This window comes from Phocoena sinus, chromosome 8, assembly GCF_008692025.1.
Source record: "Phocoena sinus isolate mPhoSin1 chromosome 8, mPhoSin1.pri, whole genome shotgun sequence".
NCBI classification, from domain to species: domain Eukaryota; kingdom Metazoa; phylum Chordata; class Mammalia; order Artiodactyla; family Phocoenidae; genus Phocoena; species Phocoena sinus.
Genome location: NC_045770.1, coordinates 30,598,157 through 30,616,550, shown reverse-complemented (window position 1 = coordinate 30,616,550; position 18,394 = coordinate 30,598,157). Strand labels below are relative to the sequence as shown.

Here is an 18,394-nt window from a genome sequence, read left to right as displayed (position 1 = left end):
CCAACCACACTTAGCATCCTTCACATCTGCACACGTGTATTTTTAATTTCCATGTTATTTATATGCTCTGGGTCTATTATTCATAACTTAATGAACGAGACACCTGAAAAATAGGCAGCTTATTCAGAGCTTTACCCTTTACTTCAACCTCACTTATTATCAGAAGCCTAGAACTCACAGGTAGGCCTTCCCTTACAGGCTTTTACTCCAAAGGCTTAATTAACAAACTGCTAACACACTGTATACCAATTTCTGAGCCCTATTATTTACTCTTGTTGCTACTTCCCTAGCAGCTGCCTATAGTGTTCAAATTATTTTCTTCACCTGTCTAGCACAACCTCATTTTTCAACACTAATTCTAATGAATGAAAATAATCCTCTCCTAATCGATTCTATTAAACACCTTTCAATCAGAAGCATCTTCACTAGATTTTTTACTTCCAACAAGATTACCCCAACAACTATGCCCTATGACCTAAAATGGGCAGCTCTCCCTGTAGCTGTTTCAGGTTTTATTCTAGCACTTGAACTTAACTTTGTAACACAAAACCTAAAATTTAATTCCCCTTTGCACCTGTATAAATTTTCCAACCTCTTCAGGGTTTTTCCTATTATTACTCACTGTCTGTCACCATTCATCAACATTTCAGCAAGCCAAAAAGCTAGCATCATTAATATTACATTTAATTTTGCTAGAAAACTTTATTCCAGAAACTACTTATCTTCAGATAAAAACTTCCACATTGGGACTTCCCTGGTGGTGCAGTGGTTAAGACTCCGTGCTCCCAATGCAGGGGTCTGGATTCGATTCCTGGTCAGGGAATTAGATCCTGTATGCAGGCCGCAGCTAAGAGCTTGCATGTCACAACTAAGGAGCTGGCAAGCTTCAACTAAGGAGCCCACCTGCTGTAACTGAGACTCGGCACAACCAAATAAATAAATATTAAAAAAAAATTTCCACATCAATTTCAAACCAAAAACGTTTAATTTTCCTCTTTTTCCTTATTACACTAATGTTAAACTTACTTATTTTACTTTTGATGAATAATCTCCATAACAATAAAAATACTAAAAAATAAAGATCAACCACCTACCACCACTAATCATAGCTGTATCTGATACTATAGCTACTCCTATAGCTCCTATAGTATCTTCACTAAAAACCCAGGATCTCTAGTATCATAAATTACTCAATCTCCTATGCTATTAAAGTTAAATACCAATGCTATCTCATCATTCTTTACAACTCACAGAACTACTGAAACTTCTATTAGTAAGCCCAAAAGAAACATTCCTAAAACAACAGTAATAGAAACTCAAACCTCAGGGTATTCTTGAGTAACTAAAGCTGTAGTATAACAAAAACCCACCAATATTCCCTCCTTCTCTGTGCTTTCTGACAGCTGATAGTTGAAAAGTCAGGAGGCCTTGAGAAAGAAGGGTTTAGGAAAAATACTAGCTTTAGAACCATCCACCCATCTATCTATCCACCTGACTATCCATCCACCCATCCATGAATCCATCCATTCTTGCAACAACCTCTCTGTCCATCTTTCCATCTATCCAACCCCCATTAACAAATATTTATTGAGAATATACTATGTGCTCTCGCTAGGGATACAGTGGTGAACAAAACAGACATCAGATAAATCTGGGCTGGTGTCATAACTCAGCCACTCAATACAACTGTGTTACTTTGTGAAGTTACATGTTCTCCTGAGCTTCTGTCTTCATCTGTGAATTTGGGATTCTAACTCTGCTTCACAGTGAAAAAGGTTGGAAGAAACTCTGTACTCATACTGAAAACAGTACAGTGGCAAGAGCATAGTAGGTGCTCTTTGGGTTTTGGCAGTTCCATATCTCCCCAAAGACTCCTGCCTCCCATCCAGATGCCACACAGGATATCACTTCTGCATGATTGCCACCCATGGCAGCAACAAGGTCCTCTAGAGTGATGTGTGTCTGGATAGGGAGCTGAGGCCTGATAAGAGTTGGTGGCATGTCTTAATGCTTACCGGTCCCTGAAGAACAGGAGCTCCTTTCCCAGCATTGTCACAGCATCAAAGGCTGAGCTGGAGTCACAGAGGTCGGGGATAGAAGGATTATGAGGGGGGCTGTGGGGCACAGTGGGCTTCCCTGGGAATGTCTTCCGAGGTCCTAGGATTCAAAGCAACTTGGTCAAAATGGTACCAGGAGTGTAGAGTCTGTGCACTTCTGCTCCAGGGACCTGCTTTCACTGTATATGACAAGGTAATAAAGAGCATGGCTGTCGATGACAGGCAGACCTGGGTTTGAATCCCGGCTTCATTAGTTGCTGACTTGTGTGATACAGGTGAACCTCTCTAAGCCTCCGTTTCCTCATAGTAGAATGGGGCAATAATGGTACCTACCTCAGAAGGTTTTTGTGAGAATTAAATAATGTCTAAAAAGCATTTAGTGGAGTGCTGGGCATATAATAAAAGTTCCAAAAATGGTAACTATTATTTCATTACTATGCATAATTTCTTTGATAGCTATGGGTGTTTCAAATTAGGAATCTATTTTGAAAATTACCTCTGATTTTTTTTCTTTTTGATAATTAAGTACTCTTGTTCTCAATAAGATTATAACTTTCTTGTGTGTTTTCTTATTATTTTCAAACAACTTCTGGGTGTCCTTCCCTGTGCACAAGCCTTTTCTTAGGCACCCAGAAGAGACTGAGCAAATTCTTGGGGCACTGAAGTACCTTGGAAGTGTTTGTCATTTAAAGTGATCTTCTGGTGGACACTCTTGGAATGTAGGACCCGCCCTTTGGGAGAGGTACTGGTGAGTTTTCATCCCCCATTCTGTTCCTGAGGACTGTCTGCCAGCTACAGAAGAGTGAGCTGGGGCTGCCTGAGCCACTGCCCCTCTCAGGTCTCTGTGCTTGATGGAGTCTTGTTGTGACCAGAGCTGAGGATCAGGGAAGGAGTGAGGCACAGGGAAGGGTCCACTAAGAGTGAGAGAAGGGTGAGATCGGGGTGGAAGAGGGTCAGCAATGGGGCGAAGATCTGAGGTAGGGTGCAGCTTTGGGAAAAGATCAGAAACTGGAAATCGGTCAGATCAGAAGTGTGCTGCCAGGCACTCTACCAAAGATCAGGGTGCTCAGGTGGTCAGGGGTGGCTGATGTGTGTGCTTCTTGGCAATATAAAACCATGTTTCTGCATTTTGTTCACCTGTGTAAAAATGGCCATGTCAAAATATATGCTGCAGCTCCTGGCCGAGTAAGAGTGGCCATCAGATGGTGGTGACTCTCTAGTGCACAAGGACCCGTAAAGGGCAGGCATGGATTTGGAGTGGGTTCTTCTTGGTGGCCACAGGAAGTGTTTCACATTGGAGTCCTAGGGCCAAATGTGTTATATGGAGAGATTCACAGTATTTTTTCTTCTTGTCAATCAAGGCCGGAGCAGGACTGCCATATACCCCTCTCTGAAGGGATACAGCTGGCCGAACACTTTTGGGGATGAAATTTGTCTTTTATGCCTCAGGTAAAATCTGACTGCCCATTTCTGTGTACCCATTTCTGACTGCCCAAATCTGTGTGCCCATTTCTAAGCAACAGATGGGCTGGCTGGCATGCAGGAAACATGGGCGAGCTGGGCTCTACAGACCCTTTTCTAGGCTGAGAGGAAGAGGAGGGACTCCTATAACTAAAGCCTGAATAACCAGGCTCTGAAGCTTAAGGAAAAGTCAGTTTCCTAGATTCTTCAGCTTTTATCCATCAAACACAAAAAAATGTCAAGGTCTAATGATGTTTCAAGATTTCATCTCATGGATTAACAGATTTTTCTTTCTGTTAAGCAAAATTGGATATAGAGTTCCTAATAATCCTTTATTACCTTTGAAAGAATGTTAACGCTTGAGATCGTTTTGAATATTTTGGGATAGCTACCGTCTTTGAGCCTCAGCTTTCTCAACTATCGAATAAGGAAAACATTTCAACCCCACAGGCTGATCCTGAGGATGGTATGGAGATGACTCATATGAACATGATTTACAAACTGAAGATTGCCTATCTGACTGAATGGTACAGTTATTACCGTCATCATTGCTATTTTTAGGAAGATAAGGTCACTTATCTGCAAATGGATAAGCATGATATATATGAACTATAAAAAATATCCATCCTCTCCCAATGTCTGACTCCTGATCGACACTCAAAATACACACAAATGATTGTATTTTCTATGGCCATCAAGGGACCAATATGCTCTGGAGGAAAGATGTAAAATTTAATTGTACATCTTACAAAAGAAACCAATACTCATATCTGGTAAATAAGCTCTTCATAAGAGGGCATAGCTGGGGTGGTAGTTTCTAGCTTAATCTTCACTTATGTAGGTAACTTCTGACAAAGTATACTTTCTTTAACTTGGAGACCAAATGCCTGTCACTTTCAGGGTTTGTGGTCAAAAAAAGTGTAGTGATTGTACCGTACAGTGCCTGGATCCCTTTCACATCATCCTTGGGAAGGTGGAATCCATAGGGATGCTGATACTTATAAGTTGGGTACATCAGTGCTGATGGGTCTGTGGAATGGGCCAGGCCCAGTGCGTGGCCAAATTCATGAGCAGCAACGGTGAATAAATTGAAACCTAGACAATATGAGAGAGAAAAAGACCGCATCAGCACAAGGTTTTATGTTCAACATTTCCTGTCTTCACAGGAGAATTTATGCCCAAATCACAGTTTATTCATTTTCTTTTCATAACTGGGTTATTCAAAGGTTGTTAGGTTGTCCTGGCACTTAACTTTGCTGACTTTAGTCCAGTCCTCCCCACCTTGCTAGGAAGGGCTTGGGGGTGGGAGAAGATGGAAATGTAAATCAGTTCATTTTGTTCATTGTCAATGGTGCTCAGTAGATTGATAAAGAAGGGCCTTAGAGCTAACAGTGGCAATAATACCTAGATTCAGGCCACAGATGCCTTACTAGTTCCCTGCCTACTCCCTTTTATCCACACAAGTTTCACACTGAAGATTTCCACATGACATGCATGATGTTCTAGAACTTTTATACCCATCCCCATCGTACTTCTCAGGAAAGTACTGACTCCCCTCAGGTCATTTCTGAATATAGCCTATTTCCAAGTACAAGTAAGGATCAAAAAATATTATGTAGTTGAAGAAAAATTGAGCTGTGTGTTGAGTAGGGGATTGCTGCTTCTTGAGATTATACACTATGAACCAGAGATCAGAAAAGTCTACAACACGTTGGAGGGTGGATCTTTTTCCCTTACGGTGTTCCCTTTTGGATTTTTGGCTTACTTGTTTTTCCTAGCCAGCCCCCCTAGTTAAAGGGTGGCTTGGGACGTTGAACCTCAAGGTTTCATGATGGAGGCCCAGAAGAAGGTACAATATTTTCCAGGTTATGGTGAATTGTGCAAATATACCATTCGTTCCCATAGTCCACTTCTCAGCATTGTCGAAATGTGTATCTCCTCCCAGGCCTTCTCCAGGTGCAAATGCATGGGCTAGAGTCCCCCGAGGCCCATCGAATGGATAGGAATCCCCGTGATCTAAACAAGTGGGGAGAAACACCAACAGGATTTAGTCTTTCTAGCAATTTTTGAAGGGTACCTAATATCACAGTGAACAGAAAACTTTTTCAATAGCATTGACACTTCTCATATAAATAGGTTTACTTTTCAATATTCATTTTTTATAAGAAGAAGCTCACATGCCAATGAGTAACCTATCCATTAAAAGAATAAAAGGGATATTTTGTATTTTAAAGATAGTAAGCATTAAAAATAAAAAATGTTCTTTTGATATTGTATTTGTTGCAATGTCTATTAATTGGCACAAGGCATACTGTAGATTATGACCATGCCACAGATTACAAAAGGAGAAAGAGTGGATGGTCATTCAATCACAACCTCGTCCACTGACTGGAATGTGAACATGTTGGCAGAGTGCTTTCAATGTATGATTCGGGGTTAGGTGAGGAGGAATAAATTAGGAGTTTGCGATTAAATATACACACTACTATATATAAAATATAACCAACAAGGACCTACTGTATAGCACAGGGAACTATACTCAATATTTTGTAATAACCTATAAGGGAAAAGAATCTGAAAAAGAATGTATATATACATATATATATATATACACACACACACACACACACACACACATATATAACTGAATCACTTTGTTGTACACCTAAAACTAACACAATATTGTAAATCAACTATACTTCAATAAAAAATAAAATTAATAAGAAAAACAAAAAACCAAACAAAAATATGATTTGACTAAGACAATTATAGTAAATTGAACAAGTGTGTGATTTCTGTTTCTAGAGCACAATATAATTTAAGGAAGCATCAAAAAAAGAAAAAGAAAATTTCTCTGTAATTTTGATATACTTTCATGCATAAAATTCATGAAAGCAATAAAGGTGTTTATAAAATTACAACTTTCAAAGCTTAATATTCTTTTGTATTATTATCTACATTTAATTAAAAGTTCATTACAAATATAATAGAAAAGGAGGAAGAATAAAACGAGAGATATTATAGAAACTACATTTCACAGTTTTTCAGGATTTTCGTGAGCATATCTTTTTTTATTAAAAACCAACAAAACAAATTCTGGTGTGCCATTCCCCGGGTTTCAGTGCAGTGTTGTTTAATCAGATTACATGCCCTGAAGTCCTGGTTAAAAGGCAGCACAGTCCCTAGTTAACTCTGTTTTAGGGAACAGAGCACAAGCTTGGAAGATCAAGAGACAGCCAGATGTTAACTCCATCACCTCCAGAGCTGCCCTGAGCCCACTGCCCTGCTAGTTCACTGTGGGGTGGCCTTGGTCCTCTGGGAGAACAGGATCTGCCATGGACCAGGCCACACCCAGGGCCACCTCTCAAGGGATCACACTCAGGACTTACTTGATCTTCTCTCTCCTAGCTTCTAAGCATGTATCTCCCCAGTGATATCAGATTAAAATTAAGATAAGGACTGAAATAGGACACTTAGAAATGTTATCTGTGAAGGGGAAGAGGCAGTGATACTCACCTTGACTCTGAGGAAACTGAGAGGGGAAAGGAATTACATGGCCTTTCCATCATCTACTACTAGACATGCTTCTCTAAAAAGGGCTCCATTCCTCGCTGCGGGGAGTTGGGGGATGGAGAAGTGGGCAGGTTGGAGGCAGGCCTGGCATCTCCAAAAGGTGGTATGCAAGTGTGGACAAGACGGCAATGCCAGTCACTCTCCTAAACATTGCTGCACGGGAAAGCCGTCAGGGCTCCTGTGAAATTAATCCTCAGTGAGGATTCAAGGTGGGACATCTTTGGCTAATATGGGAGGGGGTATATGGCGATGGGCATCATCATGGGAATAGAATGAGGTCAGATGACCTTCTAGCCAATGGGAAAGTTAAATCTGACAGCGTTTGTCCCTGATGGGGCAATACCACTATGAAAGCTGATTATGCTGAGTCCATTCTACAGCTCAGTCTACTGATGACAAGAAATGCTGAGAACTCCTCTGGTTTTATATTCTGGCCAGACAAAGATTGTGACTTTGCCATGACCTTGTCCTCTGCCCTTCACAACTGTGTGAAGGAGGATTGTGTTGATCACATGGATTAAATACTGTAGAAGGAAAAGTGTTGAAACATTTCTCCTCTGATTAGTAGACAAAATATAAGAAGCACCACAGTACCTCCAGTTTCAAAAGATATCATAATATCTGCTTCTCCTGAGTTTATTCTGACGAAGCTCAGAGGGACGGCGCTACTCCAGGCCTGCAGGGCCATCTCCACTGCTTTGTCCACTTCTGCAGAAGTCATGGAAGGTGTGTATTTGGATATTCTGTGAAAACAGAAAGAACATGTTTTGCTTTCAGTAAGTGCTCCTAAGTGAAGAAAGCAAGAATTACATCAAGGTTGTATTAAAAATAAAAATATTGAACATAAATCTACAACTTAGATTTTTTTCTCCAAAATAATAATTCTTATTTTGCTTTCATATTTGTTAAATTACTGAAACATGTTAAGCAGTAAGAAAAATGAAGGAGAGAAATGAAAGAGTTGAGATAATCTGGTGCTGAAACAGTTTGGCTTTCATTGTTATTATATATCACTAACTTTAAAGAACAATACCTTGTGTAACTTTAAGAGTAGCCGGAAGTCCATTTTCCCTAAAGTGGTTTTAACTGAGAAGGGACCTCTTTCCCCAAAAGGTACTGCAAATTTTCAATTGTAAAAAATAAAAACACAGAGTTTTGAGGGTTTTCAAATTCTTGTTCAGAGACCGTCAGGATTTCCCCAGGGCCATGGGGGAATGTTTTTTCTTAAAATAATATGTATCTTAAAGGGGAAGTGCTAGCTCCTCACAAGGATGCTCACTTGAACTGAAAAAGGCTTGAGTCTTTTATCAAGTCCTGGCCTGGCAATGACATCAGAAGGCAGAAAAGTACAGACCATTTTGGACAAACAGTGGGTGGAGACAGTTGGTGTTTTTCTAGGACATGCCATGCTGGAGGCCAGGGGCTGGGGGTTCTTGGCAGCATGGAAAGGAAGGGCGGGAGAAAGGAACTGCCACCCAGAACCTTGGACTCAGATGGAATCATGGGTGCAGAGTTAGAAGTGAATTCTGTGAGAGCCAATCTTGAGAGCAGACACCTAGCCAACTTTCTCTTTCTGCAGCTCCTAGTCCAGGCCCTTGCACATAGTAGGCACTTAGCAAACACTTGCTAAGTGGATGAACTAATGAATAAAAGCTCGTGTTTAAAAAAAGGGCCTACTCAGTAGTTCTCAAAGTTTAGGACTTGTGATAACTACTTAGGAAACTTGTTAAACACACATGTATGATCCAGAAATCTGCATTTCACAAGTATTCTAGGTTATTCTGATGCAGGTGGTGCCTTCTCAGCTAGAAACCAACAGTGGTTATCCTGGGGGCCCAAAAGGAAGGGACCATGTCCCACAGAGAGGATGGGAAATAGCTAAACCTCAGTAATGGAGAGGGAAGGATCAAGGAGATCTCTAACTCCAGGGACTGGGGCCAAGAGGAGGGACGTAGGTGTCCGGGGGGAAACCAGAAGGACCCTTGAAGGGACCATTTAGTGTTTTCAGAATATGCCACGCCCACTGCATAATATGAAACTGTGATTTATCATGGCTCTGTGTAGTTGGTATCTCGAAGTTCGCTCACATTATAGACAAGCTATCCATCCCCACAGAGCTGCCTGTGTGTTGGGCTGGAGAAGACAGAGATGGAGAAGGGATGACACCAGAAAGGAAGAGCACATGGACAGAGGTCCTGACCCAGGGTCTGGAGACCGACACAGCAGCAGTGATGACAGCTAATGTTCTGTGAATACACACTACGTGCTGGACCTTGTTCTAGGCACTTTTAAATGTGGTACGCACTCTAACCCTCACAGCAACCTTCACAGATAATAGTAACACTCTACGTTTTATGACTAGTCAGGACTTGAGCCCAGTTCTTTACGACTCCAAAGCCTATGCACACAAGCACTATGCTATATTTTGTCTTTTGCAGTCCTTTGGGCTATATTAAAAGGAGTTATTCTGAGATCCAGTAGCTATATAGACAGAGTACTAAGATAGTCTCTAGTTCCTTTTTGGGTGGGGCGGGGGAGAAGGAGAGTTGTTTGGGAGCAACTGGATGGGCAGTGTGGAGGGTGCTTTTGGGACTGCCCAAAATATTATCACAAGAATATTATACTTCTTTCAGTCCCAAATTAGCTTGATCTCTCCCCTTGTCTTTGCTGTGCATAATCACTGACTAAAATTCTATGATACAGTTTATTTTAAGAAATGACAGAAAAAACTTCATGAGTTTATATAAAATATTTCTGTCTTGCCCTTAATCATCTCATAATCTTTTGGGTGTTTAATTCCTTATAGGGTGTTTCTTCCCCAAATGCTTTGATTTTTGTGGAATTCTTACGCTGGAGCAGAGGCTAATAATTGTGTTCAGCACCACCTTAATGGACTCTTAGGCTCATAGCAACAGACAAGTGGCCTAGAGGAATCATCTGATCTCTCTTTGGGTTTGAGCCCCCATTTGATCACAGGGAATCACTGGTGTGCTGCTACAGTTTAACAACCAGTTCTATGACCAAAACTCCTCGTCTGTAGGGTTTGCTGATTTCCATACTGTAAGTACCCTCACTATGGCTAATTTCAACAACCAACTTGCCATGAGTGAACGTAAAGTTGGGAGGAGATGAGTAGCAGCACATCATTTCCATCATACAGATAAGAGATGTAAATGACCTCGTGAATATAGATAATAGTAAAATGTAGTATAATAATTAGGAAGCACCATGGACGGTCCAATGGAGGAGGGTGGGCCAACCTGGGAAGGAGGCCTGTACTGGCCCCACAAATGGATGCAGGCTGAGGGGCTGGAATTCTGGCCTGAAAACCCAGAGTACAGTGAGGGTGTAGATTCTGGTTGGGTGAATGAGTCCTCTTGGATCATGCGGAATCCTTGTTCCACCTGGGACAGGAGGAATCCAGAGGATGGCCAGGCTCAACTGTGGAGGTGGAGGGGGGATAAGGTGGGAGATGGGAGAGCCTGGGGCTAGGGGCTGACTGGCTCCTGCTTTGCCTACAAGTCAGGCTCAGATGTCACTGGCCAGTCCCTGGGTGACTTGGTAGCTCCCTCCATGTGCTGCCACAGTTCTCTGCTTAGACCTGTAGTTTCACACTTCTCACCCGGAGCTGTGACTGTTTGTATGCGTGTCTCCCCCAAAGAAGAGGAAAGGTGATCTACTCACCTTTACATCTCCAAAACTGAATGCCTATGGTAGACATTTAATAAATTGTCAATAAATTATTATTGGAATTAATAAAAAATTAATTTATTAGTAGGTGAGTTTATTTACTTCTGATTTAGAAGATTGTTTTAAGAAAACTGGTTGGTACCATCAGGTTATTAATCCTAGACTAGTTTATTTTTCTTTAGAGAAAAATGTGTTGTCTCTGATAAAATTGTAATGCCTAAAACGGCCAGCCATTATGATACTCTTGAGATCATATTTTCTAGTGAATTCTCCACTGTCATTTTCTAAAGATTAGACCTAAAAAGTTCTTACGCTCTCTTATGATTGTGATGAGTCATGATTTTTTTTTTTTTTTTGCGGTACGCGGGCCTTTCACCGTTGTGGCCTCTCCCGCCGCGGAGCAACAGGCTCTGGACGCGCAGGCTCAGCGGCCACGGCCCACGGGCGCAGCCGCTCCGCGGCATGCGGGATCCTCCCGGACCGGGGCATGAACCCGCGTCCCCTGCATCGGCAGGCAGACTCTCAACCACTGCGCCACCAGGGAAGCCCGAGTCATGATTTTTATACAGATCAGAAGGAAGATATTTTTAAATGAAAAGAAAGAAGGAGAGAAAGGCTCTTTCTCTCTGAATTTGGAAAGACTCGATCTCATTACCTGTATGTCAAAGTATTTTTTTTCCATTTGGGTTCACCTGGGAAGAGGCGATAGTTTGCCACATCAGGAACTCCACAGCGAGGCCTCTTGATCACATCCATGGTGGCCCGGTCTAACTTCCCGGTGACTCGGAGGCCGAAGAAAGCCTGCAGCTCCTTAATGTTTTTAACCATGGAATTGCCTCCTCTCGCAATCATCTCACCAATCTGGTGCCCTCCTTTCTTTGTGTAATATTTGTCAAGGTATGCCTGAAATGGAGAGGCAGGCTGACATCCACAGCACAATCTCTGAACAACACTTATGCTCAGGTAAGACAGGGACGGTATTCTTGATAGGCTAAAGATAGTGTGCAGAGCATATTCCCACTTTTGAAAAAATTAGATATATTTGCGTAGATGAAGCTTAGACAGATATATGCCAAGTTATTAACAACAATTGTCTTTGGGCGGTGGGATTTTTAGATTTTTTTATGTGCATGCCTTTTATACTTTTTCTACAATGAATAGTAGCTTGAAGAGAAAAAAATAATGGAAGGAGAATAATGTGAACATTTTCCCCACGGACCATTTATTTGTCATTGAGGTCTTTACCAATTTGTAAAACAAAGACTCTCCTATTTTTCTAGTAAGCAGTTATTTGTGTCGTATTTTCATTATACATTATGCAAGATCAGAATGTTCTTAACTCTCTGTGGCTTTATATTGCAGCCTCTCATCTTATACAAAGGCAGCAGGTCAATCTGTTTCCCAGCTGAGACTTTTAATTAATTCAGGTGTGTTCAATACATGGGGTGCAAATTGTTTCCAAGGGGCATGTTTCCTAGGACTGGCTCTTTGCCCCTTGAAGCAAATGAAATTAGCCATAAATTATAACGATTTTACTTGTGCTTAAAGGCTTAAAACCCTAATGTACCACTCAAAACACTCTGTATGACTTCTTGGGTGAAGTGAGTGAGACAGAGTCGTGAAAATGCAGGGTCAGAGCCTGCTGTTGGCCCAGGAATTTCACCCACCCAACTTATTTCAGGAAAACAAAAAGCAGCTAAATCTTTATATCTATATTTTATTAAATATAAAATTTTATATTTGTATATTATTATAAAGTACTTATTTGTTGTATATAAATAATATTATTTATATATTTTTGAAAAATATTTAATGGCATGGAGTAGTGAAGTCAATATAATGGCAATATACTGAGAAAGGTAGAAGTAAAATATTTATACATAATTTCATAAATAAAATCGTATAATGTAAATAGATTATATTCATGTTTATTATATCTGTATATTAATATAATCATGTTAACATCTATATTAACACTTAAAATTAAGACATTAATCAAGACATTGATAATTAACATATATATAATTTATAATGAACATAAGTAACATAAATAATGGAAGGAAATAAGTCTGAATATTAATCTTGTTTATCTCTGGGTTTTAAAATTATGGGTGACAATTTATTCTTTACCCTTTCCTATATCCCAAAGTTTTCTGCTATGAACATGAACTGTAATTGTTAAGGAAAAAAGAAAAGGAGTAAGACTCGCTCACTTGTTTGGACAAGGTGTTCTGTGTCTTTACCGTGGGGTCAACCAATCCTTACTCCTTGCCCTGCTTATGAGAGGAGCTCACTTCCCTGGCGGTCGTTCTTTGTAAAATTCTTACTGAGATGAGAACCCAAGAGGAGGAAAAGGGCGATGGAGCCCTGAAACAAAGCCCTGCTCTTTGTTTCAGGGCAGGTGCCCTGAAACAAAGGTGTAACTATTTGCTTTCATTTCCATGTCTGGTTAGGCCATTTTAAATCAACATTTTATGTTCCTGATCTTTTTGGCAGAGTGATGTTGATTCTCTGAGCCATTCTGTTTGCTCAAGCTGATGCTGTGATAACACTATGCTCATGGTAAGTCTGAATTACTCTCTTCAGAGGTGAGCTCTGTGCGGAAAGCCAGATGCTCCATATTTTCTGAGGCCATTTTGATTTCAAATATTTTATTTCCTTGTTAGGTTATGTGTTACACTTACACTCTAAATTCTAATTTTGGTTTTATGAAATATGGTCATATAAGAAGATGCTTCTGATATATTAAGTGAAAAGAGGTTTACAACTATTATTATAGTACAAGCCACCTTTGTAAAGAGAAGTCTGTGCATATTAATACACACAGATATATAGTCCTAAACTAGGACTAGGATGAGGAAGTGGGTGGGGGGTTGCCAAATACTCAATGATCAAGAAAAATAATGTTTAATGAAATGTTTTTGGAAAAAATAAAAATTAATGCATAAAATCTATGATGGACAAAATATCAACATTTTAAATAAAGACAGGGTCCAAGCTTGTGTCACTCCTTCATGTTAGTCCCAGCACTGAGTCATAGAAAGGGTTTTGAAAAATGTAGACTAAGGGATTAACAGTGGTTATATTTTAGTGATGGAATTGAGAATAATTCATTTTTAGTTATATATGTTTTATATATTTTTTTTTCAAAATATGCTTAAGATGCTAGACCTGCAACTCAAAAGGTTTAAGGCAAGTCATAGTAAATAGGATTAAAACTATCTTTAATGGAGTAAAGATAAAATCAAAAACTATTTCTACTTAAAGAGACCACAAGGATTGGTTACTGCAGTGACACAGGTGAGTTGCTCCCTACTGGGTGCTCCCACGGAATGTGGTTCTTAGACTAGTGAACACCTGCCACCTTGTACCACAGTCTACCAGCTTCTCATCACTCTCACCTCTGGTTTCTCAGGCTGGGGATCGTGATGCCTTCACAGATATGGCCCTGGCCTGACCCAGTTCTAGGTGCAGAGTAGATGTTCAGTTACCATTTGAGCTATTTTTCTTTAGGTAAAATATAGAAAATATGCTTCTTTGAAGAATTATCAAGCTCTCTGAAGTACAGAGAGCCCAAATTATTCTGTACACTTTCTTGCCAAAGTTATTGATGAGGTTTTAGCATACTTTTCAGAGTCAAAATGTTCAGTTAGGCACAAAGATGCCCACTTAGAACTGTGTTTGTGTTCTATTCTAACACTTGTGTGCTGTTGGCTCAACACCTAATTGTGGGCCTGGGTCAAAGATTTCAGGACTCACCAGAATTGTCCTACGTGCCTCCCCACCCTCCGTACTCCCCCACTGTTGAAACCACAGGAGTCTAGGGTTGGCAATATGGTGGTCCCCTCTCTGTGTCTCCAACAATATTTGACAGATAAGAATAGCAGAGGCCTTGAGGGCAGTCCCAGAAGCTAGTGGCCCAGGTCCCCCCTCCCAACTCTTCTTTCAGTGCACTTTCCTAGTGTCCTTCCTGAGAGTGAAGAGCTTAAAGTTCAGATTTAAGTGTGCTTCAGGACAAAGTGAAGTTCAAGATACGGTTCTTCAATATTTCTTTCTGTTTTGGCTAAGTCACAGGAATGGAACTGTGGGAACTTTTTGTTTTGTGACAAATCCTAGGTTCTAAAAATCTTGGGCAATTCCTTTTGGTGTCAGGTTTCTCGTCTATAACATGGGGTTGGTGTCTATCCTACCCACACCAGTATGAGGATCCAATGAGATCCTTAGTGTGAAAATACTTTGAAATGTATCAAAAGACTTTAAAATGTATATACCTTTTTACTCATTAATTACACTTCTGGAAATCTATCCTGAAAAAAATAATCCTTTAGATTAGGCTGATGTACAAAAATGTTCATAGAAACATTATTCATATGGAAATATTCCATGTATCCAACAAAGGAAATGGCTAAATAAATTATAACTCACTTATATTCTGAAATATTTGTAACTTTATAACATGATCTTTATGAACATAGTATAAAATCAAAATTTTATTGTGTTATAATAATAAGAAGGTAGGAACCAAATTTTGAGTATAATGACAATTAAAAAATATCTTTATGCACAGAAAGTCAAATGGTAATAAAAGTACCTGAATTTAACAGTTTGTATTTGGAAGGTTTTTTGTTTATTTTCTTTAATTATAAGCTCATAATAATGTGATAATAAAATCTTATATTATTTTAAGGACAATTTAACAGCCTGTATTAAATGTTGTATTGATATTATTATTTAAAAAAAACCAAAAAGTAGAATAAAACTCTGGATTATGAGACTAAGTATTTCATCATTTTCCAAGCCTTTATGATAATTAGCCAATCAGAATTTAAAAGATACAAGTGGGCATTAAATCAACTAAAAACCTGTTTATCTTTTCAAGCATAGATTATCGTGTTCATGGGTTTAGGAAGAAGTGAATAGTATTTGGAAACGTTTCCTGCCTCGAGTTTCCAGGCACAGGAAACTATTTGTTATCTCTTAGTGAGCGATCTAGAAAGAAGAGAGTAGTGTAGAAGGGGCTTAACCTGACCTGGACCCCCAGGCCCCAGGTGTATGCTGGCCTGGCCTGACTCTGAGACTCAGCCAGTATCTTCTTGCCATGGTAGCCCGATGCTCCAATCCAAGTTCTTTCAGTCCCCGGCTGCTGCACTCGCTCTTTTCTCTGCCTGGACTGCTCTGTCTCCAGATCTTCACACGACTGTGAAGTTCAGGTTCACATAGCTCTTTATCTCAAATATCACTTCCTCAGAGAATCCTTCCTGGACTACTCAAGTGAAAATACCCCCCAGGGTCCCAGTAACTCGCTATCATCCTAATTTATTTTTTAATATCACTTGGGGACTTATTGATTGACTTGTTTGTCTCCTCCCAGCATCTTCCCACTCCTCCATCATCCCCATGCCAGCGCCATAAGAACAGGGACTTGTTTTGTTCACTGATGTTTGTCCAGTGCTTAGAACAGGTCCTGGCACATAGCATACAGTAAACTTTCAATAAATAGTTGCTGAATGAATGAACTTAAGCTATTTTTATGAAATAAGTCTATTTTCATGTCATTTCACTTGTTGTACTGTAAGGCTGCCTAAGTTGTTAAATATTTCTATAAACTATAAGATGGGACAGTAATTCTTTCTAGGCACTGGGATCTGCTTGAGAGGTTTGCCCTGATCATTCCAGCTTGCTGCCATGGCCTCAGTATGACCCTCCTTCTGGAAGTCCCAAAGCCTCTAGTTTCTGAATCAGGGTGGCATGAGGCTGGGTGATGGAAGATTACATTTGGAGAGAAGAGATTCAAAGCTTGGTGGCACCAGCAAAATACAATTTGAAATAGACCCCCAGTATTGTGAGATATGTTATTTGGAATTTAGTTCGTCTGAAAGTGGGCTCAAGTCAAAGGAAGTTCAATTCAACAGGTCTGTGCTTGGCATCCACTGTGCTGTTTACATGCAGGGCTGATGTTCAAAATGTTTAACGACTGGTGTGGCAGGGGGATGGACCAATTAGAATGGAAGAGTGGTGTAAACAGTCAGTAGGGACACGCAGGTGTGTACAGGTGACAATCAGCTCTGCAACGTGTACCCAGGTGTAGCCTGGCAGGTAGGAAAGCAACCCTGAGGCAGGGTTGGCAATCACAGATGTGCTATCATTTTGACAGACACTTGAAACAAAGGCCCTGGTGCAAAAACATCTCACTTACACACCTTTCATAAATGTTGGAAATTCCTTCATTGAAGACTTGTTTCTTAAGGTTAAAGTTCGCCACTTCCCTTTAAATGTTAAAAACAAAACACTTGGAAGCAAATATACATTGAATCACTTTGAGTCACACTTAGTCTTTGAAGAAATTCTGATATGTATTATTTTATCAGATCCTTTCCGACAGTCAGGGAAGATTTTAAAGGAGGGGAAGGTACAGAAATTGTAAGTAAATAAGGTACTTGGTGAATATGTTTTAGAGAGGAGAGACCCTCACATGAGAAGCAGGTAGCTACCCAGCAAAAACTTGGTTCACTTCCATTTTTTTTTTTTTTTGTGGTACATGGGCCTCTCAGTGTTGTGGCCTCTCCTGTTGTGGAGCACAGGCTCCAGATGCGCAGGCTCAGTGGCCATGGCTCACGGGCCTAGCCGCTCCGCGGCATGTGGGATCTTCCTGGACTGGGGCACGAACCCATGTCCCCTGCATCAGCAGGTGGACTCTCAACCACTGCGCCACCAGGGAAGCCCGGTTCACTTCAAATTTTGATCAAGTTTGCCCTGAGTACAAGAGCCATTTTTCTAAAAAGTGAACACAGGAAATCTTTCTGTTGCGACTGTTAGGAATCTTAGCACTAAGTTTCCGACCCACCTCTACTGTGCAAATCTTACACTTTGATTTTTATTTTTCTGCCCTTATTTTTCCTCCTACGTTGCTCCTCAAATACTTCTTTTGTCTTTTTTGTAATGCATGTATTTTTGCTAGCCGCCTCAAATTCTGTGTGCAGCAAGATACCTGGATAGACATTCATTCATTTATTTATGCAATCATGCAACACAGGCACTCAGTGTGTACCAGACACCAGCCTTAGCTGTACAGGAGATCATATCCATTAGACTTTAGTGGACTTAGAAGATGATTTCAAAGCCATAACAGATTTTCCTTATTTTCTCATTATCCCCTTTAGGTTTTCTGGGGCAGGAGGGGGAAGAGGGAATTGTGTAAAGATTCACAAACCTGTGCAAGGTGGTAGCTGTTCCTTGAGGTCCTGGGGGTGGCTGCAAATAGGGAGGGGGCTGCAGTGGAAAACTTCAGAGCCGTGACGAGGAGGACAGCAAGGCCAGATGCAGGGAGCACCTTCATCTCCTCCTGGTGGCTTGGTAATTATAGCAGCCCGGGGGATGGCAGACAGTGCACGTTTGCACTTCGACCTTGAGCTGCTTTTATAGAGTCAAACAGGTCTGGGCCCTCAGAGCAAGGATGATTCATGTCTCAAAAGGTAATTATACAGCTCCTTTCTCCGCTGATGACGGGGTAACACAGCAGTACACAGGAGTCAGGGAGCCTTCACTCTTTGCAATTTACCAAGTGGCAAAACGAGAAAAACAGTCACTTTTAATGCAGTTTTCGGCTACTTACA

The 18,394-nt window shown here is 40.6% G+C and overlaps 1 protein-coding gene across 1 annotated transcript in view; it reads right to left on the bottom strand.

The window, feature by feature from the left end:
* Nucleotides 1–18,117, bottom strand: part of MMP20 (matrix metallopeptidase 20) — a 58,822-nt gene extending 40,705 nt beyond the window's left edge. Inside the window, exons 1-6 of the mRNA XM_032640453.1 lie at nt 17,992–18,117; nt 11,437–11,684; nt 7,686–7,834; nt 5,409–5,534; nt 4,452–4,613; nt 2,016–2,157 (exon numbers count right to left, since the gene is read on the bottom strand). Coding sequence (XP_032496344.1) covers nt 2,016–2,157; nt 4,452–4,613; nt 5,409–5,534; nt 7,686–7,834; nt 11,437–11,684; nt 17,992–18,117 — 953 coding nt within the window. The remainder of the gene's footprint in view (nt 1–2,015; nt 2,158–4,451; nt 4,614–5,408; nt 5,535–7,685; nt 7,835–11,436; nt 11,685–17,991) is intronic.
* Between the last annotated feature and the right edge of the window lie 277 nt (nt 18,118–18,394).